At 32.7% G+C, this 26,207-nt stretch overlaps 1 protein-coding gene across 1 annotated transcript; it reads right to left on the bottom strand.

Moving 5' to 3' along the window:
• Positions 1 to 13,326: 13,326 nt before the first annotated feature.
• On the bottom strand, positions 13,327 to 24,724 carry LOC131071284 (uncharacterized). Its single transcript, XM_058007068.2, has 5 exons — positions 24,444 to 24,724; positions 15,092 to 15,206; positions 14,666 to 14,755; positions 14,464 to 14,562; positions 13,327 to 13,703 (listed from the first exon to the last, which is right to left on the bottom strand). The coding sequence occupies exons 1-5, from the start codon at positions 24,509 to 24,511 to the stop codon at positions 13,605 to 13,607; spliced, it is 471 nt and encodes a 156-aa protein (XP_057863051.1). The 5' UTR covers positions 24,512 to 24,724; the 3' UTR covers positions 13,327 to 13,604.
• Positions 24,725 to 26,207: the final 1,483 nt, after the last annotated feature.

Genomic DNA, 26,207 nt, shown 5'->3' on the forward strand with positions numbered 1-26,207 from the left:
CTTGCAATTTTCCGGCCGCTTTCGCCCACTAAAAGCCTATCGACTTAAAGATAAAAAATCAATTCATAATTTTATGATTGATTTAATTCAATTTATATATACATAATAATTATTATTAATATTATTAAAAATTTCATATAATATATATTAAAATTAACCACTTATATATTATATATTACAATATAACAAATATTAAAATAAATGATTAAAGAAAAATTAATATTATTAAATCAACCCAAAATATTGTCAATGGGTTTCCTTACATATTTCATTTACTCGATCGTGGATAGTGTCTCGTTTGTGATTGTCAGATTAAAAAAAAGAGGCAAAGCATGGCCATTGGATGGAGACATGATGGCCTCTACAATGACGACCATTCATTGGTTTGTGTTACACACCATTCATAAAAATTTGTGTGCCATATTGTACACATATTGTAGCAAGTTGTCAATGATGCGTTGAGGAAAAAAATGAACATAGTTTAACAAAAAGATATTCCATTAAATGACTCACTTCTAGTCATAGTGAATAATGAATATAAAAAACTATATACCATATAATATATATATTTTTTAATAAATATTAAATCTATTATTTATATATTATAATATGTTTTTATTTAATTTCTTAGTTTTTTGATAAAAAAAAATATTTAATTGTATTTTTAATATATAAAATTTATAATAAAATTACATTTATTATTATTATACATTATATTTTATTTTTTAAAATATTAAATATATAATATATCTAACATTTAAAAATATAAAATTTAGTAAAAAATATATTTAATAATTATATTACATAAAACATGAAATATATTTTTAGCTCCCATTAAGGCCATGATGATAAAGTAAATTAAAAGTCAATTTTTTTTAATTAAATTAGAAACATAGGTTTGCGAATTATTTCTCACATTCCTTTCAATATTTCAAAGTGATTAAAACTAATAATCGAAAACAAAAAAAATCACAAAATAATTAGTTCTCTATCACAAAAAAAAAGTTGTCAGAGATTTGAATAGTACATTAAAGCGATGATATGGGTAAAAATCTTGCTAAATAATTTGCAAGTGGTTGTATGCTTATGGTACGAGCAATTCTTAAAGGCTTGTATACGAAGCAACAATCTAATCCACCATCGTCCTTTGTTTTGCGAATGTGTCACCATCATACATTATTTTTTAGACAGATTTTGAATCCCATCTCCTCTGTAAAGCGACGATCCTCACCATTACTGAGCTTCACAAGAGAGAGAAACTCTCTGGCCATACTGCGCTCTATTCAAACTTGCCAAGTGTAGTTTTATATTTTAAATATAGAATGGGTAACAAATGTTCCTGATGCTCAAATGTCATTAGGCTTGCTCCAATGGAAGATGTGAGGCATCTTGACGAAGCAATCTCCTTCATAGAGACTTGTTTGGACGCCATTCTCATTGACAAGGTATGTTCACCCACTTTCTTTCAACTCTATGTCATGTAATGCTTCACCTCTCATAAATGATTTCATTGCAGCCAGAAGAGGGCATATCTGGAGAAGACATTACTACTCTTTCGGTCGGAGTAACTTCTTCCATCGAGTATGGATCCGATTTCTTGGAGAATGTAGTGAGATGTGTCAAAAGACACAATTGCAAGGTATTAAACGATCCTTTAGTTTCTAGTGCATTGATGCAACAAAACCGTCGACAGTGATACTAAAAATTTCCATATTCGATGTTTGCAGATAGTGAAAAGCAACAACAAAATTTAGAAAGTAGTTACTGATATACTTTCTTAATTGAAAAGCAACAACAATATTCAGGCGACGACATCGTGGGAGGGACTGAGGCCGAGCTAAACAACACGTCAGAGTGAGTCCAAAGCACAGCCCTATCCAAAATCGAACTGCTTACGTACACCTTTTGCTTGAAAAAAAAATCAACGGATAAAATTTTCCCAATCGTCTTGCATTGGTTGTTATAAAATTTGAGCCATTGATTTCAAAAGTCAGTAGGTGCATCTCATATAAGAGACACCTTCGGTGTAATAATGTAAGTAATCATATAATACAAATAATTTAAAGATATGTATAAAAAAAATTAGAATATTTTAAAAGATATAAATCATAAAATTATTTAATAAATAAAAAATTATGTTTAAGAGATTTTTTTTAGGGTTGAAATTAAAAAAAAAAATTACTTTAATTTGTTTTCAATGAATTAATGATAAAAAAAAAATTAAATATAAATTTCTAATTTTTTTGAAATAATAAAATTATTTTAACTTGTCGTAATTTATTATCTTAAAATATATTAAATATTAAATTATAACAATGTTGTTAATTTTTTTTTAAATTTAAAAATTATTTTAACTTGTCATAAATTTATTTTAATTTGTGGTAACTTATTATCTTGAAATATATTAAATATAAAAGTATAATAATTAAAATTATAAAAAATTATTATAATTTAAAAATGATTGTTATCATTTTTTTATTATTCTTTATCATTATAATTTTTATTGAAAAGATTATGAATACAATACAAATACACGTTTTTTATCCTTTTTTAATATTATTCTTTACTATTTTTTTTTAATAAAGATTATATTCTTTATTAATTAATTTTTATTAATGAGGAAGATTCCTTTAAGGTTTGGAATGAATCTTATTAATCTTTGGAGATCCTAAAATAGTAGAAATATAATTGATAACTACATAATCATGTTAGAAAATAAATTATTGAAAATAAAAATCTATAATGGATTAATACTTCTTCATATTAATTCCTAACCCTAACCCTAACCAAGACGTAGACACTAACCCTAGCCATAATCCTAACCATAACCCTAAATCCTAAGCTTAATCATAAAACTAACCCTAACCCCAATCCTCTAAGCCTAACCTCAACCATAATGTAAATCCTAACCCTAACCTAATGTAAGATAATAAGTTACTACAAGTTAAAATAAATTTATGACAAGTTAAAATAATTTTATTATTTCAAAAAAATAATAAATTTATATTTAAATTTTTTAACATCTTTAGTTTATTAAAAATAAATTAAAATAATTTTTTTTTAAAGTAAATAAATAATTTTATTGTAAAAGATACAAGTTAAAAAAATTCCAAAACAACAAAAACAAAGCATTTAATTTGTTTTAGGGGGAAAGAGATGTTGAACGGACTGAAGGTACTGATGTGATGTGCATGAAAGAAAGAGCCACCACGTCCAATCAAACCGTACACATGACATAGGGGCATGGAGAAGGCATGGCATGGGGCGGGCCATTTTGTCCGCTGCGTAGCCAGTGCCCTTTGTCGTAGGGACCAAAGCAGTTGCAGCGGAACTTTCTCAGACCTTCAGACTCACCGCATCGTATTTGATGAGGATCCCCTTGACCCATTCTACCCGTCACCTCTCCCCTTCGACTGCACAAATGTTGAGCACCGCCGAGAACAGGAAAACCCCAAACCCCGTCGGTCAGAGACACCGCCCTCATCATTAACAACAAAACCCTTATGGTTTCGCAGCGCCCCAAAACTGCCAAACCCACTTCGTTGCGGCTCCACACGATTATAATCACCCTTCACCACAGAGGCCCAGCTGAGAGCTCCCCGTCCGGGAGGATATCCGCCACGAGATTGCCCATTCGCAAAAGCCCTAGTTCGCAGAGCAAACCGGAGTGACATCTCAGAGCAATAATATGAATTTATTACTTAAAAAAGTGTTTTAAATTATACATCATGATCGTTGTTCTATGCAAATAGATAGCTCAATTTTATTTTATTTTTAGTTTTTTCTCTTTCTTAAACTATGATTCTGTTCTAGTGACCTAGAACCACATACCAATCTCATATTATTCAACCTAGAGAATAAGTTAGTAGTGTATTCAATCTAGAGAATAAGTTAGTAGTGTAAGAGTAGTAGATTTGTGCATTCATGATCTTATAATATAACTATTTATTGATCTTCAAGTGAGATATTTGAATGAATTTGCTTTGCATGTATCGTGATTGCACAGTTTTATCAATTATATAGGGGTTTTGAGATAGCTATTTATACGTGCTTCAGTGATAATGTTTGGGCCCTGTCAATATGTTAGGTTTGGCTATAAATTGGTTTGGTTTTTCATTTCATTTGAATGTAATACCTATTAAGGTATACCATCAAGAACACCCTAATGAGTCTAAGCCAAGCTTAAAGAGCAACAAATGAATACCAACTCATAGGGTTGACCTTCAACTTTCCTTGTTCTATTGATGATATAATTTCACCTAAATTAAAACATATTTGGCCTTGTGAGTGCAATTTAGTTACAGGAAGTGGAGTAGCAGTTTTGGGACCTAACATCGTACACCTAATTTTATGCTTCTCATGGGTATCTTAGAAGTAGCTACACAAGAAAGAATACATTGGTAGAATATAAATTGCATAAACACCATTGCAATAATAACAACTCGACAAGGTACTACAATACTAGAGAGACATCTTTGAGGAGTGAAACAGCCTTCCCACACACTACACAATAAAACACTATGTCAATTTGGTTCTCAAATTAACTCTTCTAATTATCCACCTATATCAGATTTAATTTTGGGAGAATGATGAAGTTTAGCAACAAATTCAAGAGCTAATTGAACAAGACAATATTAGACCCAACTCTTCTCTATGTGGTAGATTGATAGTCATTATACCAAAGAGAGATGGCACATGGAACATTCATACTTAGCATTCCCAATTAGATCTTATGATAATTAGAGTAAATTTTAACATATTTAAATAATACTAGGAAAAATGAGAAAGATCCCAAAGTAATTTACAAAAACTACTTTTCTCAATACGGTTAATTTCTTATTTTCTCATGCTCGTACTCGAAGTGTAGTAAAGGCAACTATTGATATGTTACAAGAACATCTACATGTAGTCTAGTAATTTTTAGTTTGCTTTCTTCAATAAAAGAAAAGATAGGCAAGAAAAGGATGGAGATGCACAAAAAAAGATATGGTACCATGAGTCTTGCAATATTATAATTGCAACGCTCTTTATATAACCATTATTATTTGACTATTCTCTTTTTGAGCTTTGGAATAAATCTTAAGACATTAGTTTATAAATGAAAATTTTGGACCCATGGATATTTGAATCCAAGCCATTGGATCTAATGAAGCATTTGAGTTTCAATGTCCAAGTAGATGTTTATAGGAAATTCAAAAAGTTTGAAAAAGTTTGGAAACCTGTTAGAGGAAGCTAAATAGAAAAGTAGAGTAGTAAGTCAAGTATTATTAGAATTATAAGTTTTCCAATTAATTGATGTTCTAATGTTACAATTTTAAATTTTGATTAAGGATCGAATTCAAGGAATACTCAATGATAAATATTACACATTAATAAACTATGAAATGTGATGTGTAAAATTTGCATGTAAAATAAATAATTTTATGTTTTTTCTATTTTCCAAACTCCTTACACATTTACACTACTTTGTGTTGTTGATTGTGTAAACTAATGATCAAACAAATTTAGTTTATAATAATTTATATACCTTCATTGAATTAAGAATTCACTTCATCATACAACAAATTCATTTCATTTTGTTTTCTTTAAACCCTAATTCATTTTGTCTTTTATTCTGATTAAACAAAAAAAATTAAATTCAAATTTTAAAAATATACATAAGAACCTACATATCTATCACTAAGAGGCATAGGTTTAAGATTCATAATATTTGTACTATTCAAAAATATTAATACTACAATATTTAAAAGAATAGCAATCACCTTGATTGAATTTGTCTAAAGTTAATCTAAAACTATTTTGAGGTGAAGTTTATCAGTGGATCAAATTTGGGGTTATGATAAAATTGAATTTATCATTTTAATACAAATCTAAACATTGCGAATATAAAATTCATTCTTTGTTGTATGAAAATCTTAAATATTTATCATTTAAAAAAATAACAAATTGTCTGGCTAATGAATTTAAAGTGAGCTACTTAAGCATGAAGATTTTATCACCACAAGCTAACTAAAAAGGGATAGCTACATAGAAAATTGAGTTATCTTGCATTTCCACAACTTGGAAATATAAAGCATAGGGTGGATTTACCTCTTTTTGGAGGTTGGTTGCCTTTTAAAGTCATTAGGTTCTCTTATAACTTTTCCCAACATATTGTTGAATGTGTCAAAACACCTATTGAATGTTATATAGAATTAAAACCTTAAATAAGGAATAATAAGCATAAAGCAATCAAAACATTACGAAATATGATAATAGAGCTACAATGATATCAAATATGAAATACCCTAAAAATTGGTGAAGGTGTAACCATAAGGTCAACCCCTTAGATATGTAAGCATGGGTAAGTTCACCAAATTGTAAAGGAAAAAAAAAGTTTCCCCAAGTATAATCTTGTTAATCAAATTAAATGCTTACAACTCAACACAAATTGACCTAGATTAAATAATGAGAGTTGTGGGAGTGACAAATGAACAATAAATGTTCAATTGAGAAATTAATATGATAGTGTAATTAGATTTGAAAACAACAAAGGTTTAAGCTAATGTGGCATAATAATCTAAATGTCTTAGAGGGGCAATTAAAAGCTATTTTTTACAATATGTCGAAATTATGTTTTTTAAAAGATTCAAGTACATCATTTTTTAGTCAAAATCATTGCTCATATTTCATTAATAATTCACAAAAAATATATCAATGAGTTTAACTCAATAACTACACAACTGAATCTTGATAAAAGATTATAAGATATATTTGTGTTTGTATTTTGCCTCAAGTCTATAACAATCTACTAATTATGTGTAGGATCAAACCTATGAGATTAGGTCACTTTTGTAAATGTGGACCTTATCTCTAGCCACAAACTTGACTTGTTACAATTTACACTCGTATTTCTTAATTTGTTAGATTCGTTATTATCTACTATACTTTGATGATTAGCAATATTTAAAAATTCCTTAGAGGTTTGCCAAATTGCTTGGGGACACATTCTTGTAGGGCATCTTCTAGAAAAATACTCTGCAATTAAATAAATGATCGAAGAAAAAAGCATTAAATTCAACAATAGACAGTAGATGGATAAATTTTGACCAAGATTTAAAAATTGATTGTAAGAACAAAAAATATAAGCATTAAGTTCAAATTATATGAACAATTCTACTTGATTTTGAGAGCAATCTAGTTCAAATTTTGTTATTCTACGTCCAACACAAGAAATTTTGATTCTAAGTTAGGGTTTAAAAATTGATCAAAGCAACAAAGAGCTATCTTTCAATCATCAAAATCCAATGAATGTATTTATTTTCAATATTTTTGTATTCCAAAAATATGTTCCATAAAAGATACAATAAATATAAAGTGTGTGAAAATGTATAAAAATGGATTGAAAAAGTTCAAATGCATAAGTGTATTCAAGGATAGATAAAAAATAAAATTAAATGAGCTAAAAATTTTACAAATGTCTACATTAATATATATATATATAAGTGTACAAACCATTCTTCCAAAATTTCTACAAAGCTAAATGTGAATTGACATGAATATGCAAATTTTTCCATTACAAATATGCAAGCCAATAATACCATGTTATAAATTATTCATTCTCTTCGAGAGATTGTTCTTGCGAAGTGTGACTTTTCTGAAGGTGTGGACCCTATGGAGCTTGCTATTTGTACTCACCTTACTCTTCCCCATCACGGAGGTGTGCCACCAGTTGTTGGTCAGGTTATGAGGAATCAATGTAGACACCCTCTGCGGAGAATCAATAGGGAGGGTCATTGGACTCCTCCGCCATATGGAGTTTTCAAAATTAACACCAATTGTTCTTCACGTGGGAATCCTGGTCATGTTGTTATTGGTGGGGTTGATCGCGATAGTTCTAGGGACGTCCATTTTTTTTTTTTTGGTTTATAAAGGCCTCTACATGAATAATCTTATGGAGGCTATGGCCATCTTGTATGTTGTTGAACCCAACTCTGCTCTTGGTTGGAGACAAAACATTTGTGAGTCTGATTCTCAAGTGGCGGTCACTTTGCTTAACAGACAACAGTTGGATGGTGTTGGCTGGCAATTACAGTTGATTATTAAACAGATTCTTTGGTTTTGTGGCTCTTTCGATTCTATTGTTTTTATGCATATTCCTAGGGAGTGGAATGGGGTTGTTGATTGTTTGGCCAAATGGGATTTTGATCAAGTGTATGCCTGGAATATTGATGATAAGTAGCATTTGCCTCCTGCGATGGCTACTATGTTAGATTGTTTAATGGACAGTGACAAGGCTCATTAAGCTCCTTGTGGGGCAACTTGTTCTTCTTTGTATCTTTCTTGTTCTTGAATAAAATTTTACCCCTTTTTAAGTTAAAGTAATACCATGTTATGAAAAGCTAAAAAATGCCGCATACACTAAAACATCAAACTAGACAATAAAAGATTCACAAGTGAGAACTAACACTGGCTAGAATCAATGTTACATCTTTTTTGAGTGCTCTTTATCGTGATTATAAATGGAGTTCACCATGCTTTCTGAGAGCCAACCACAAAACTATGATATAAAACAAAGCTTGAAGATTGCCATTTCTTGAACCATATTTATTTTTAAACACATCTAAGAAGATGTGTACATGGCTTAGCCGTGAACTTTTGAATTGTTGACTTCGTTGACCTAATTGACATAAGTGCACTGTAAAGAATGTCCGTATAAAGAGATTTAATCTATAATAAAAAAATAAACACAACAAAATTTGTGATGTTAAGAAACATCATTTTTCAATATATAATCAAAAATATCTTACAAAATTTGATAATTAATGAATTATGAAAACCATTATCACGTATAGACATAATATTCAAAAGGGCTTCAAATTTTATAATAATTTTGAAGGTGCAAAATTAGCACAAGATGGAGCAAAGGACATGTAAGTATCGCTAGAAATGAACAAGGGACATGTAAGTATCACTAGAAATGAACAAAGGACGTGTAAGTTTCACTAGAAATGAGCATATGCTTTGAGATGAATTGTTCTAGCTAAAGCTTACATTCTTTATGCATATTGCCAATGATACAATGATTAAGCTTACACGACGATAATGCTATTTGAAATCCAAAAATCCATGGCTGAAGGATGTAGTAAGTTAATAGTTGAAAGTGTGATAACTACATAATGATCAATGCAATAGTTCTAATAATATTTCATCGTCAAGATTGGAAGATATTATTGAGGAAGCCAAGGAATTGGCTCTTCTATTAATTAAAATCCAAAAATCCATGGCTAAAGGATGTAGTAAGTTAATAGTTGAAAGTGTGATAACTACATAATGATCAATGCAATAGTTCTAATAATATTTCATCGTCGAGATTGGAAGATATTATTGAGGAAGCCAAGGAATTGGCTCTTCTATTAATTAAAGGATTTATCCACTATCCACGACTAAAGATAAGAAAAGTTGGTTACTAATTTGGTAAATAAATAAGAAATAAAGAGTCAATCTTATAACTTCGAATTGGCTCTTCTATTAAAGGATATATCAACTATCCACAACTAAAGATAACTAAATTTGGTTACTAATTTAACAAATAAATAAGGAATCAATCTTATAACTTCAAAGAGGGTCTCAGATAAGGCTTGAGAGAGACTACTGAAAGACTTGTAAGTCACTATCCACATTGATATACTTTGTAATAGTAAAATTTGTATAGGCATTTTAGGTCTACATACCTTCCAATGCAATTATATAATGACGTGACACTTTTGTGTTAAAGTTTCACTCCATATGGTGTTAAATTTTGCTCCATCGCTATTTCCTATATATTTTCAATTGCATACTTGCTTATCATCTATCAATCTTTGAGAGGACCATAAAATTGATCTAAACAAGGTTGACCTAGATTATTGGCCCTTGCGATTCAACAACTTTCCTCAAACATTTTTATATCCCACTATTTTTAGAGGTTAACAAAGAGCAAAAATTGATCTAAACAAGGTTGACCTAGATTAACTTGGCCCTTGCCATTCAACAACTTTCCTCGAGCTTTTTTATATACCACTTTCTTTAGTAGTTAACAAAGAGCAATGATTCCAACTAATTAGATAACAAATGTTTGCACATGGGTGCAAAGAATGTGGCACGCAACCAAGAGTACAGCCAAGTTGGAAATTGTTCCCAAAAATAATTTTAAGGAAATAATGTCCAACCCACATCTATAGATCCTATTGTATATCCAGCAATCAGAACACTTATAATCTTATTTGCCAAAATTAAATATTCAAAAAAGTTGTGTTCTGATTTTCATTAAAATCAAATTAACTAATAAATATGATTAAAAATTGTCAAAGGTGCATTCTGGTGCATTCTGATTGTTGGATAGACGCTTACCCTATGGATTAAAAGGCATCATGCATTTGTTGTTGCACCGTCATCGTCAGCTTAATTCCGGCTTCCAAAATATCATGACAACATTGACATGACAAAAAGGGTCATGGAGGTCTCACTCTTCTTTTCGCACGCATATACTATCCTTAATGGTTTGGCTGCGATTTAAAACAATTCCCTGCCTCTTCTTCCCTTGATCATATGTTGTTTGCTGATTGACTTTGATTCAAGGCACCAAAGAAATTGCCACTATGTTTGGTGAGATAAGTCCCTCGATGTTTTACTGATGCCTCCAACTACAAGAGCTACTGCAACAGGAGGCCACTCTAAGGATGAAGCATTCGTCATTGACAAATTAGGAAAAAGTCAGGTGCCTACCGTATTAAAAGAATGTATCTGATAAAGATGACTGTAAATTATATTTTTGCACATACTTCATTGTTAAAATGGTTTGTTTAACCTGTATCACTCACCGAATCCTTCGTTACACTTTGTTTCACGCAAAGAGCATCCAACGTGCAACATACACCATGTAGACAGTAGTTTTTTGCATAATGGCATGCTATCTACTTTCTATCTTATCTTGCAAACAGCATTTATTATGCGTATGGGTTTTGATATGGTACATAGAAAAATGTCCAAAGAACAAAATTAGTGGTCTCCGCATCTATTCTGTTCTATAAATAGCAAAATTAATGGTCTCCGCAACTACTTTGTTCTATGAACGGTAATGAATGAAACTGGGGAAATAGATAAGGAATGAATAATCCATAATTCCTACATCCATTATATAGTACCGTTGACTGTATGGTACTGTGATGTAGCGGTATGTTGAAGACCTTGCTGTGGTAATGATTTAAATTCCAAAAGTAGTCGCAAATAAGACGATAAACTCGACGACCCTGAAATAGATGTACCCTTACAAAAATGCTATAATCCGACACAGGCGTGTTCTCTTTTTAATGGTTGTCGTTACAACCCTATCGGGCTGTAAGACTTACTTCACTTGAAGGGGTTTACACTGAAATGGAACTTGAAACCCTAAATTCTACATACTTGGCTATGCCACCTGCTAATATCGTAGGTGATCCAAACAAAATATTGCCGAAAATATAGATCAGATGAATGTAATATGTAATGCATTTAAATTTTCCCGTAAACGTAGAATGTTAAATGTAAAAAAAGCGTTACACTCTGTAAAACTGCCACATTAAGATACACATCCCAGAGGCGGTAACGTACATTTTCAATGATAAATCAAGCTTCATCCATTAATAATAATTTTCAAGAAAAAACCTTTAATCAAAAAAACATATATTGACTGATACCATATAAATCAGCCTCTAAATTATGCTAATACATTTCACATCTAATATGATTAGATAATGATTCAAAACATATTTGATTCGTCCTTGCTTCACACCTTGTAGTTTTTTAAAAGATTGATTCACAGTTCATTTTGCATTCAAACATAAATTTTACCAACTATAAAGTACACTAAAATAATAATGATCTAATTTAATTTTGATGACCTAATATGTGTCGCAAAGAAACCCAAAATAAACAGGTACACGCCTGACATGCAATAGCATGTCCGTGTACATTTAATTAAGTACATGTCTGATATGCAATTCAGCTTCCAAAATGGGGGCAATATACAAAAAAAGCAGATTTTTGCTTTAAAATGATACGACAAACAAATTCGATGCTCTGCAAGAAAAATTATTCCAATATACATATATTCATCCAGACTAAATAAAAACAGATGGCAAACCGAATATCAATAAATAAAAAAGCTTGGAATTGTGTACAGAAACAAGCCTCAAATAATTCTTCTTATAAACATGACAGACAGATTCCTTGAAACAGTACATAAAAACAGAAGGCAAACCAGTAGCCGTTAGGCAATAAACTCTGTAATATCCACAGTAACAAACCTCAATTAACCATTTTTATCATAAACCTTATTCTTAACTCGCCATAAGCACATAACACTTAGTGGATCTGTATCACTCCGTAAGTTATATATATTAATGAATAGTTCGTGTCCAATCTGCACATCATAGCTTCCAGACAACAAAGGCGATTTATAAAACTGTAACTTAACTAGCAAGGGCAACTTGAAAAAGTTACAAGTGCTTTAAGCTGTTTCTTAAGACTAGTTAAAATTAAAAATTGTTGTTAACCTTGAGAACCTCTAACTTGCATACTAGCAAAAAAAAAATTTACGGAGAGCATTAAACAAATTTAATTTGTGGTAGCCAATTGGTCTCTTCAGGCAACAACTATTTAACTGGCAAAATGATATTTTATTAAATAACTTTCAGAAGCATACGAAAAAGTAGCTTTATTTTTCCTCTCCACCAATGTCACAAGTACATACTGTTTAGGGCAAATACAATTTAATTGAATAAAACGTTACAAATTTCAAAGTGTGAAAAAACAATACTGTAAAAATGACACTTGCATGATGGTGGTTGCATATTAAACTACTCAAACATTCAAACTCTAGAATAACAAATTAAGTTCGCAAGTTCAGCAAGTGTACTATGACAACTTCGTCAAAATAGCAAATAGCTGTAATTTGGTATGTCACTTCTCCACTAATGTCACAAGCACATACATTCAGTAGCAAAAGAAGGCATATCACAATTTAATTGAATAGAACATTACAATTTTCAAAAAGTGAAAACTAACATACCTTGTAAAAGTGACACCTACAGTAATGCAATTGCTGCATGTAAAACTATTAAAAAATCTAAAGCTCTAATATGACATATTGACAAGTTCAGGAGGTGGATTATTATTACATCTTCATAGAATAGCTTTAATTTTGTATGTCACTTCTCCACTAATGTCACAAGCACAAACTGTCAAGTGAAAGAAGGCAATCTCACAATTTAATTGAATAAAACATTTTAAACTTCAAAAGGTAAAAACTAACATACACTGTAAAAATGACGCCTAAGAGGTTGCAGTTGGCATATAAAACTATTCAAAAATCCCAACAATATGACAAATTGAATCCACAAATTCAGGAAATGTCTTATTATTACAACTTCGTAGAACTGATTCCAAAAAAGTAAGCTAAAAATATTCTTGCTCAATAAATAAACCACTTTAACCAGATGATGAAGCGCAAAATGTGATCTCAGACATTTGCCTGACAATTGGTAGAAAATGGAAACACCGCTGAAGGTTACTTGACATTGAAACACCTGAAGCGTGAGCTTAATCTAATTTGTCTTTGGTTTTGTTACTTTTTTCTTGGGTTTCTTTGTAAACGAGTTCTTCATTCCAAGGAAGAAGAGCAGGGCTCCCATCAGTGCCAAATTCTGCACAATTTTTTAATAAAGGGAAAATAAGAATTTAAATAATTAAGCAAATGCATTTATATGTGGCATATATTAGAAAAATTCAGTGATTAAATTAGAAAAGAATTTGAAAGAGAAAAAATAAACCAATTATCACCCCAAGCTGTCATTTCTATAAACTAGAATTTTGTAATAAAACTCAATGCATGTTTATTTCAATTAAGTTAAATTACTTGACATAGAAACTCCACCTACAATGCCTCCTTGGCAGAATAGAAGACAGTATTCTAGAAAATATATTACATAAGAACTAATGAGTAACTTTATTTGTCTGCTAAAACTAATGATTCACTAAAAGTAAACTGCCTTGCAGAGAAGTTTACCGCAATCCTATATACATTGGTTCAGTCGTTGCCATGTAATATTTATGCAAAAGAGCATATGATATTCCATTAAAAAAAATTGTTAACTGATAACAACAAATAAGCTTTGCGACCCACAGATGCCAAACATAACTAGCACTATCAGGAAAAATCCCAAAAGCAAACTTATCAAAGGAATTATTTTTCTACAGGATCGGTACAAAACTAGCTCAGGATATAATTTATAAATGTCAAAGCATGCACTGCCTGATTTGCAAAAACATTAAAAATGACAATTTAAAATAAAGGTAAGTTCATTACAGAAAACTCGTATCCAAATTGTCTCCCATAAAGACAAACTGTACTTGAATTATACATGAAATTAACTGTCATAACCACATGAAAGCAACAGTACATACCTTCAAAAACTGAATAAGCTCAGTTACATATTCAGATGAGGCCATGTCATAGTTGTAGAAGTCGAACAAGATTGGTGTCACAATTGCCAAGTAAATGAGCTGCAAGGAAGGCAAAACGCACTTAGTACAATGTCTGAAAAAACTTTGCAGGAATTGATCCATAATCAGAATCTAGGTAAGGCAAACTAGAAGAAAGACAAACCAGCACATAGGCCGCCAGACTGCTGCCAAAGATGAAGAGAATGCCTCCAATACCTTCCACACCAATAGCTGCCATCAACAGATGCTTAAACTGCGCATGCAATGAAACAAGATTATAAACATTAAAATGACAAAATCCCCACAACTCCATTCTCATTATCAAACTGTATTAAAGAGAGCATGACTTGAGCACACTCCGTGAGGTATACATTCCAGCAAATGATCACAAAGACATCCTAATTAAAAATACTCAGCCATAGGCTTCTTTCCCAACTCCTTGTAAATACGAAGATAAAAGAAAATCAAAGGATTATGACAGTAACTTGTATGGTCTGAACTGACATCACTTCATGGAAAGAGACTGAAATAATTGCTTGTTAAGAAAAATACAGATAATTAAAAAATACATGAACATTTGCTCGCTTACCTCAACTTCGGGTATCTGAATACCCAGGATGTTTGTGAGATGATTTTTAAATAACACAACCTTAGGTTCAAAAGATTTTGTGACCCATCCTCCATCAACGCCAAGATCATTTATCCTATATCAGAGTTGCCATAGAATCATAAATTTAGAAGAAGTGATTTAATAGTAAAGAATGTTTCAATATGGGAAAAGAATTGTCAGGTAATTAACAGTGCACAGGCATTACATCAACTACAAAAGATTAAATATTATAAAACCAGATCACCGCACAACAGATTAAATTACTTAAATCATTCTGGCTATCATGTAAAAACTGCTAAATCATTCAGGCTGTCACGTAAAGACTGTCATAAGCACAAACATCTTAACAAGTTGTGGATGGATCGTACTTTGCTGTAAAATGCTTAACATTACTTAAAATTCATTCAACCAATCAAAGTAATGCTCAGAGGAGAACAATGCAGAGTAGCAAAATTAATGCACCCAAAGACAAATGTCGGCCATGCAGACTAGTAACAAAACCATGTAGACAGTAAACTGTTTGAAAAAAGTAATGCCGAATATGTTGAAATCAATTTTGACTGCATTGCATAATGTCATAAGGCCAGTCATGTAACAAAACCAATCAGGCAGACCTATTGTGCCAACATTTTGTAGGACATTCATATGGTTACTAGAAATAAATTGTCAAGAGTGCAAAAAAAATAATCCAGAATAAATGGCAAGATATTTCTTGCCAATGTTTATCCAAAAAAATATTTTCACATTTATTACTATTTTTTCGAAAGAAACACAACTTTCCATCTTTTAAACAGGTCACATTTTCCTTGTTTCTCAAATACTAATCATTGGCAAAAACACCACCAAAAATAACAAACTTCCCAAATTATAAAGTCCTATGTTCCCCCAAAATTCTGCGACAGGAACGGCAGGGGACAAGGGGACACATTTCCAGGACAGGTTATTTTAAGTCCATTTTTTAGGGGACAGCATAAGTCGGCTAATAAAAAATATAAAGAAATTTCAATCATATGATAAAATTGATCATGCATTCATCATAGACACTATAGAACCTTTGTAAGCATGGGTGATTAAATAGGAATTATGATGTTCTTTATCTATATTTGAGCATGACTTAATAAAGAAATGCCTGCCTGTATGTATATTCATGTGTGTATTTACTATTTACTATTCTAGTTTTCCTGAAGCCTTCAAGACTGCATATTCTGTTGTTAAACTTGTTAACAAAGAGGAGCGATTAAGTAAAAAGATGACCAGTTATGTTCCAGTTTGACCTCTATTAAGTAAATAGATGAGATTGCTATATGAGTTGTCTGTGCAGGGCATGATTGAAATTTGATACATTTTTTACTGATGAAAGTGTCATTCCTGCCAACTGTAACTTAGCTCATATTTAGCAGTATTGACTCTGGCATGCCAACTCTGTCTGTGGCAGTCCTTTTATACTGAGAAGGTTGTCTAAACTACGAAACAAGATAAACCTTGACTTTAACTTCAACTGCAACAGGGGATATGTATTTTGTAGATTTTGTAATCGCAATTGATTATTGGTCCATTACTTGTTTAAACTTATAGTTTAGAGGGGATTTGCGGCCAGAATCCCCAGCAGGGTTGAGCAACAGCACCCATCACAGGGGTCTAGGGGTAGCGCCCCCACTGGAGTTAAGGAGCAGCATCCCCATCACATTCCCTATCATGAAACAAGCCAGGGTTGAGGGGCAGAGCCTCCATTACAAAGTCCAAATGAAGGCCTTAGGCCTTCATGGCACAACACCATTTTCTATTTTTATGTAAATCTTCAATGTGCATGTCATAAGCCAAAATGACCTTGAAAGGTTGTAAGGTTTTTTAAGAAACTTAAATGTGCCTAGGTACGTCCCTGTGCCAGATGGTGAATGTTTGGACATCCTCTGGCCATCCCATAACATACCCAACCATCCCCTAAAATAAATTTATCCATACCAGGGACATTTCCAATTTTATTACAAAATAGGGGACACGCTTGGGACATTTCCTACCCATTCCCAAATCCCTGAACCATCTACTATAGGGGGCAGGATCATATTTAGCAAGGAATGCATCCCTGGGAGGCATAGTCATCCACAAAGACTTATCACAGTAATCAATCCAACCATTTTTTAAAATCCGTCAATAGATTTATCCACACCAATCAATTCAATCCAATGCCCTTTTAAACAAGCTCAGTAAATTTAGCCACATTTACTGGGAGTCATAACAGCATTGGAAACCACTAATATATTTACTCCGAAGACTAAAAACTTGTGAAGAGAAGTTTGGTGGCATGTCCTTCCTTAGCATTGCAAAACATACCAGAATTTGAACTTGAGTTTGAATTTGAATTTGAACATACAACAAAAGGCAATTGAACTATGGCCACCATTTAAATTCGGTGAAAAAGAATACCCTTGAAGTTCAATTTCTTAATTCTATTTTACTGAATAATGTCATGCAAATATTTGAAGTCAAAACTAACCTTGATTATCCTACCTGTATTGGAAATATATTTTTTGTTGCATACTAAACATTTAGCATTATAGGTTTGGAATGTAACAAAAAATATATTTCCGATACAGATGGGATAATCTTTTACATTAAGAAAAACAATTGGTTAAAAGTTATAAGATGATTGATTAGAATTAGTGAATAATATCAACATGATGGACATAATCACAATATTAATTACTTCATCAACTGTTGAAGTTCTTTGAATTATTTATTAGTTGACCCTTTAGGTATAGTTTAGTATACATCAAACCTATATAGGGAGTCTTCAACCTAGGGCATCACCTTCCCACTCAATGACATTGGAAGGAAAGAAATTAATGTTTAGGAAAGCTTTCATCTTGCATCACCTTCCCGTCAGTGTCAATCTTACAATAATCAATCTAATTAGAGTTATCTTTTGCTCATATCATGACACTAACATGTAACGAGGTTCAAGTTTGAATTTGGCAACAATATAATTCGGGTGAAGTTACCACGAGATGAATAAAAAATTGGAAAAAAAAGGTTAATCCCGCAGTGCAAGGTAAGTTGCAAAACCGTGGTGATGTGGTGTCCCGTGTTCGAATCTCTTGCAGGTTTCTCTTCCTGCCCAGGTGTGCATGACGGAGTCGGAGGAAGGTTGGCGTGTGTGGACAGTGCAGCGCGCATGGTTCCACGGTGGAGACCCACGCTGGTGCATCGGGTTTGACCCTACAGACTAGAGCTGACTGCCAGTGGCGCACGGAGTATGGAGAGACAAGGTAGATGGTGGCAGGCTCGATGCAGCGGAGAGATAAGGGTGATGCATGAGCAGGGAGGTATAAGGAGATAGGAGAGATAAGATGCATGGAGAGACGAGGACAGATTGATGGTGAGCTGAAAAATTAGAGGTGTTAATGCCTCGTAATCAAGATGTACTCGGGGATGGGGTCCCCCCCTCTGTGACCCCACTGGTTATAAACTCTAGTCAAAAGCCCTAATCGATCAAAAAAAATTGAAATAAAAATGATTAAATTCATCTTATTTAATTTGATTTGAAAACAATATAAGTAATATACTAAAATAAATTTTATTTATAAAATGTATAATTTTATAAAACACTAGAATAATATTATATTAAATTTAAACAAAATATAATAAATTTAAAATGATCTTAAGTAATTTTTCTAAATTTTAAAATTAAAAAAATACTATATTTGTTTAATTTAAATATTTTAGTTTAAATCTGTTAAATTTTATATATTAATAATTTAAAATCTAAATTAAATGGTTAGACTAATACATTTTCATTTATTAAATGTTAATATTAAAAAATTTAAAATAAAATAATATTAATTTTAAATTTATTAAATGTTAGAAGTTTTAATAAAAAACTAGTATAAAAAGACATTTATGATATAGTTTGATATTTAACTTGTGTAGCATCGTTGATGTAACCAAAAAGTTTGAACCCTTGCTAGATCATTATGATCAAAGCTAAGTTACCAATTCTGGTACAAGTACGGATACGGGTGCAGATTCATGTGTACAAAAAAAAAAATTCCTTGGCTACGGGTACATCCCTTCAAACACACACACACACACACATATATATATATCAGTGTTCAACAAGGACGCGCCCCCCCCCCCTTTTGGCCATGTCCCGAAGACGTCTATATATCAGTGTTCCACGGGGACGGGGATGCGACATCACCCACCATCCCGCCACCGCCACCCAAGCACCGCCGGAGACAAGGAGACGTCTCCACATCTCCGTGCCTCCCAAGGAGACATGGAAATGTCTCCACATCTCCTTGGGAGACATCTAGGCATCTCCTCGTCCTTCAAGAGACGTGCAGACGTCTCTCGAGGGATGGGGGAGACTGCCAGGCGTCTCCCGTCACCCCCACGTATATGCAATGTTTAAAATTAAAATTTTAAAAAAATTGACTTTTTTGGGGGTTTAAGGAGTAACCCTAATTGGACGTGGGCCAATAGAAAATAACACCCAGCTGCCCCTTGACCCCAACTTGGGGGTGGTGCCCCCAAACCCCCGTCAAAAAATATAGGTGGAAACTGTGCCGATAGAACTAGGGAAAATTTAACCTCCGAGTCTGATTAGGCTCCATATAACAAAATAATTAGTATTGAAGAAATCTTGGTATTTAGATTTAGTATTTCAAATTTCCTATAGTTTCATTTGAAATGTAATTCTTATACTATTATATTGTCATACATCTTTTCAAAACTAGTTTTTCAAGCACTATAACTAGTTTTTCAAGTACTATATGTATATGTACAACCTTTTCTGCGATAGTGACATTAAATAACCTTGTTTGTCTTTTTCTTTGATAGTGACAAATTGAATAACTGACCCCTGCTAACACTTATTTTCTTGTCTTCTGCCTTTGTGGAAATTAGACTCAAACGCAACCTCTTCCATACTTGCAAACTGATACTATGTTAAAACCAACAAGGAGCTTTCATTTATAGAAAAACATATCAAAAACCTTATAAAAAGTGCTTTTCAAAAATATGTTTTAATAAAACTGCAATCTTTGGCAAACCCTGTGACATAGTGACACAATATGGTTGGATCGTAAGTGTATTTGTTGCGTGTCCTTTTCTGCGATAGTGACATTAAATAACCTTGTTTGTCTTTTTCTTTGATAGTGACAAATTGAATAACTGACCCCTGCTAACACTTATTTTCTTGTCTTCTGCCTTTGTAGAAATTAGACTCATTCTCCATAACAGCTGGGTTGACACAAAAAAGGGTGTGTCGGTAAAAATCATCTTCTGTTTATTCACTTCCTGAACTGATTTTACATTTCAGCATCATATCTTATTGCTTCATAAGGATTCTTTTTCAGAGTCTGGTATTGTGTTCGCGAACTTCTTTGGTTCATCAATTTATATTATTTTGATCTAGGTGAAGACATATTTCTTTGGCTGTCACTTTCTTGTCTTCTCTCAGTCCCCCTTCTTTTCCATTGCCTTTCCAGCATCTAACCTCTAGTGTCTTCTGTTATTACTCATTTTCCATCAATTACTGTTGTAGTTTTCATGCCAATGTCACCAAATCTCTTTTATTTTCTTTCTAGTTTCTAAATTTCACTTTATTTTCTTTTTCATTGTGTTGCTGCTTCTTCCTAGGTTTCTTGGATCGATCAACACTTTTTTGCATTTCTCTGTATTAAGGAACTCGTGTCCCTATCTGATATTGTTAACCTGTTTGTTTGAATCTGTCAATCAACTTACTTCTTATTAATATCATGCTCTTTATCATGGCAAATGGACACCAATGCATATTTTCCCTCACAACTTTATGTGAAGATAATTTAAAAATGAGAAGAATTACAGTGCCAAGTGAATGCAAAAATAGGGGCAACCTTGTTAGAAAATCAAATATCAGATATCTATACACAATAAGAAATAAAGCAGACTTAAAGGAGACCAGGGTATCTTGTTGTCATTGGCAAGTGAACAAACAATTACTTTTAGTATTATTGTTACGACTTCAATGTATGTTTTTCCTTAAGGTAGTTGATTGATTTAGAAAAACGAAAGTGTTATTTTCCAATCTGAACTTCTACATTATCCTATAGAAATTCTATCATACAGTACATAGACTCAAAAACCAAACAAATTCACGCATTGACAGGATTAGTAGTTCGGTAAGTCTACAAGTATATTTAACTATATTTAATGCTGTGTACACGCACTGACAGTGTGAAAAGACATGTCAAATTTGATAATATACTGGAATTGGTAAAGTTAATAAAGGCGCGCTAATGTTTTAGAGCAACCAAGATGTCTCAGTGGCTATCTAAAGATTTTAAACAATGTGACTGGAAGGATTTACTCAAGTCACACAAACAAGATGTGCCATCTACTTTTTTTTGGAGGAGATGCTTGTGATGAAGAACATCCAAGACAAACAAGATGTCAAACATCTTCCAATTCTTTGAAGAACATAATGCTATCATTAAAGCCAATTCAGACATGTATAGAACTAATCATGCTTCCCCTTGTCATGCAGCCAGTTCATCCAACGGCTAAAATATATAGTGTTCTTTACAAAATTTCTTCCAAATATTTCAAGATTTCAGATGATAAAACTTTAAACAATAGAAAAGCTAAACAGCTACTTTGTCATGGTCTACAAGATGAATTGGCACAATAACAAACAGAAAGCAAGGCTTTCTACAAAGCAGGTGATGCCCAAGCACAACAACAATATAACAAAAACTCAACAAACTGACATCAGGTCTTCTCACATCAGAGGGACTTCTACCAAAATTGCCAGAATTTTGAAATCTTAGAACATCAAAAGTCAAAATCTCTCATTTTGCTGGCATGATGAAGGCACATGACACTCACAAAGCTCATTTGAAGCCAAATTTGATATAGTCTTTATGTGCTTATGTGGAAAAACCTTATACTGGGAGACAAAAAAATCAATTGAAATGAGAATTTGAAAAGCATGCTGCAAACATTTGTCAAAACAAAAATGGATAATTCAAAATTGGCAGGGCACTCTAATTGAATGAACCATCACATGGTATGGAAAAGGCTTCAACTAATGCTAAGAAAGATCACAAGGGTATGAGCTAAAATTATTCATATAGACAATGTCCATAGATTAAGAATATTTCCATTCTTTCTACAATTCTACTTACAATTGAGCTATTAGATGAACTCTTAAATGGCCCACAACTTAAACCAGCTCAATTCTTTCCCTTAACTGAACGATTATCCTACTTCTAGCACATGATGCTGAAGTACCCAGGAAAGACCATGTAAGATCTAAAAAAGCACATATTCTTACACCAGTTCAATTGGTTCCTTTGATTGAACAGCAACCCTCTTTCTAGCAAATAATGCATAAATTATTAAATAAAAAGGGTAGGCCACATAATCAGAAAATATCACATAATTTTCATGCGACAGCTTATACGAAACTTGTCAGATAGCACAAAAATGTATTTATTGTTAGCAAAAACATACTTTGACCTAATGAAATTCTAAACCTGGAGTCTAGAAAAGCACAAATTTCAACAGATGGACCCTTTTGATAGCACAAACGATTACAGAACCACATTAACAGAGGCTCTAGCACATTATCCAAAAATGCAAAGTAAGCCATCTATGAAACATAAGAATGCCAAACTTAACGCATTTGAAGAAAAACAATACAATCACTCAAATGCCATCTGAACAAAGAAAAATTATGATATATCCTTTCTACTGTTTCCAAATGAATAATGGGGAACAATTTTGTTTAACTTTTTACATCAAAGCAATACACATTCGGCAGAAACCTAACAGAAAAATTGAATAATCCCAAATACAGCAAAAAAGATTCTAAATCCTGCCCTTATCGAACAAAATTCCTTCTCAGCGCTAGTAAAATTCTAGGCAATGTATTCCATCCACTTCTCGTGGAAATTTTGTGCTCTACAATTGAACGAAAGATATATTTAACATGGCTCCAATCCTCAAAAATGTAAAGCCAAATAGAGTTACACCTTTGTTTTCTTCAAGAAGCTCATTTCTGATTGCTACTCATGCTGCTGCCTATGGTGGATATGTTCTACAATTCAAAATTTGTCAGAAAAACTTCATCTAAATGATTTTAGCAATAATCAACTTCAGTAATAGCTTGTGGTCACGGTGCAAAGTCTATATGGAGGTTCATCGTCACGGAAGAAGCAGCCTTAGCTTAAGGGCGGATTGAAGGAGTAATCTTTGATAAATATGCCACAAGAGTAATTGTGATGTCGTTAAAAACAGGGAATCCTAAGAATGTGACTAATCCAAATTCCACTCACCACAACAAAGCAGCTCATACTTGCAACAAACACGCAAGTGGCTGTTTAGTAACGATTGTAGTAGCATTCCAGATGGAAAAAGGCTACAAATCTCACAAAAGCAACCACGCCTACCTTGGACCTTCTTAAAATAGCCTACCTCAAAAAAGATTTACGAAGAAAACAATTATATCTGGTGTTGGCAAATGCCACTAATGCTTCACTTAGCTCGGTCCTGCAACAGCACATACAAGCTGGACATACCTCCGTTCAGGCTCATTGTTACACAAATATAGAAACAATCTTCTAACATGCGAAGAAAGCATTGAAATCTGATATTAACATACATATTCCTCGCATACATATAAATATACAGAAACAATCTTCTAAATATACAACATCTTTTGATAGGGCCTGTAGTAACTCATAAAAAGAAACGCCCATAAAAATAATTCTTCAAACAACTAAATATACTCTTATAGAGCACCGAAAAATTTTCCTGATTCACATATCAGTAGATCCAGTCTTACAAAACAACAAAAGAGAACTAGACCCAAAAATAACCTCATTTGAGCCCAAGAAAACCATTAAAAATCATTCCATCGTACACATGTAAAAGTCTGTTTATGGCTGCAGAAAATAACGATTAGCCATACACCTCAAGCTCCACATCTTGAAATGAAAATAAAAGAAAATTCGCATACAATGCTACCAAAATCCTAAATACACACAAGCCTAGAGTGCCATATACACGTGGAATGCGCGCTCAGAAACGCCAAAGTAAAAGCAAACTGCCCCAACCAAACCTATATGATCAAATCTGCATTGTTTTTACTTACAAATCACGCCCAGCACAACCCAAGAACCATTATTAAACAACAAAATAAAACCCCATTCCAAACACACATTTAAACCCTTAGGAAACAACATTGCAAAAACAAGCTAAACAGCACGAGATCTATTTTTAGACCGAAAAATAACGGCTAAAAACAGCTTACTTAAAAGAAAAAAAAAATACAAATCGAAGTACTTACAACTGCCAAGCCGAGAAGATGAATAAGGAAGAGAACAGCACCCGACCGGCAAAAGAAATGAAACCCATCGGAAAGTAAGCCTACGAGCTGTAATCCGACACCAGAAAAATCGGAAGAAAGCTCGAAACACGCAGAAATTCAAAATCTACGGCGATCTGAGAAAACCCAGATCAATTTAACGCTGCGAATCGATCAAACTTGGCAAGAGGGCTCTCAAACCCAAAAAGGATTTTTTTCAAAAAGAGTTAGAACCCAGTCGCGCAAATCTCAATACACGGCTATTTACTTATATTAATACCGGGCCTAATTTTTTATTTTCATCTGGTAACATTCATGAGCTGTTACGACCGTTGGATCTTAAACGACGTCGGTCGATTTAAAGGTCCGGATCACGTTGACGTGGCGGCCACCAGTCAAATCTTTCTGGGCTGACGTGCAAGACACGTGTGAAGGGTCATTACTAAGATAGGTTGTATTTTAAATGAGACGTTGAAAGAAAGTTTTTAAAAATTGGTTTGGTTTTAAATGACAATTTAATACGGTCTATTGGTAAAGTTGAATGATTTATAAAAAATTTATAAGAGAATAAGATTGAAAAGTTCATGTTGTAGGCATCTAGATGGGGTTGAGTTCAAATCTTCTACAATATTAAAAATGTAAGATGGATTTGAGCGTTGAGAAGATCAAGATTGAGATTGTGTCATGCAAAAATTTAATGGTTAATTTTAAAAAGCTTATATATTGGTGTTTCCAACCTAATAAGAAAGGTTAGATACACAATAATTTAAGCCAATCTAAAAAAAGTTAGACACACACTTAGCAGTTCAATGCATTTAGATTATTTGTCTCTTAGTATGTGTAAAGAGATGAAGGTACTTAAATGATGTTGTATCATTTCTATACCTACAAAAATTAAGGTCAAGATAAAGATTTTTTATACTTCATTCAATCAATCATTTGAGGTATTCAATACTTGCTTACACTACACCTATTAATGCACTCATAAAGGCCGCAACTTTTAGCACCTACCATCAAATGAATTCTTAGAGTTCCTTCAAATTTAACACTAGCTTAGTAATTGTAAAGTTGAAAAATGCATATCTACCACTTGTCCCCATTCATTTTCGACTCACTTTGACCTTTGTCATTTATGTAATTCACCTTTTCACCCAATGTAAATAGTTTTAAAAGTAAGGTAATTTATTAATCCTTTAATTTACTTAATGTAATAATAGATAAGTTACTCACAAATTATATTAAATAAACATTAAAAACATAACAATATATTTATGCAAAAAATATATTCAAGAAGGAACTTTTATAAACATCAATTATATCAATAATTTAAATAGTAAAACATTAATAATAATAACAGTGAAACATTAGGGCAATGACTATAAACAAAATTGATAAATACATATCTGTAAATCATGGAGAGGCTACTTTCCTGCACGCAGAGAGAGGATTAGTTATGGGTATAGGGTTTTCAGGCAAGGGAGCACTCCAGGAGGACACGGTTCTTACACAGAACCCCACATGCCTTCATAGCATGAAATAAACACGGTTCTTACACAGAACCCCACATGCCTTCACAACATGAAATACACACAGCCCTGGCCAGGACACTCCCAGGTGTACGTTGTACCTCGAGTTGGACACACACTGTATGCCCCTTCTCCAATGCCCAATGCCCAACCACCAGACCTTAACTATCCCCTTTCTTGTGCTCCTTTCAATTTATCCTTCTCTGTATTCTTCTCCTGT

Source organism: Cryptomeria japonica, chromosome 8, assembly GCF_030272615.1.
Source record: "Cryptomeria japonica chromosome 8, Sugi_1.0, whole genome shotgun sequence".
Classification (NCBI taxonomy): domain Eukaryota; kingdom Viridiplantae; phylum Streptophyta; class Pinopsida; order Cupressales; family Cupressaceae; genus Cryptomeria; species Cryptomeria japonica.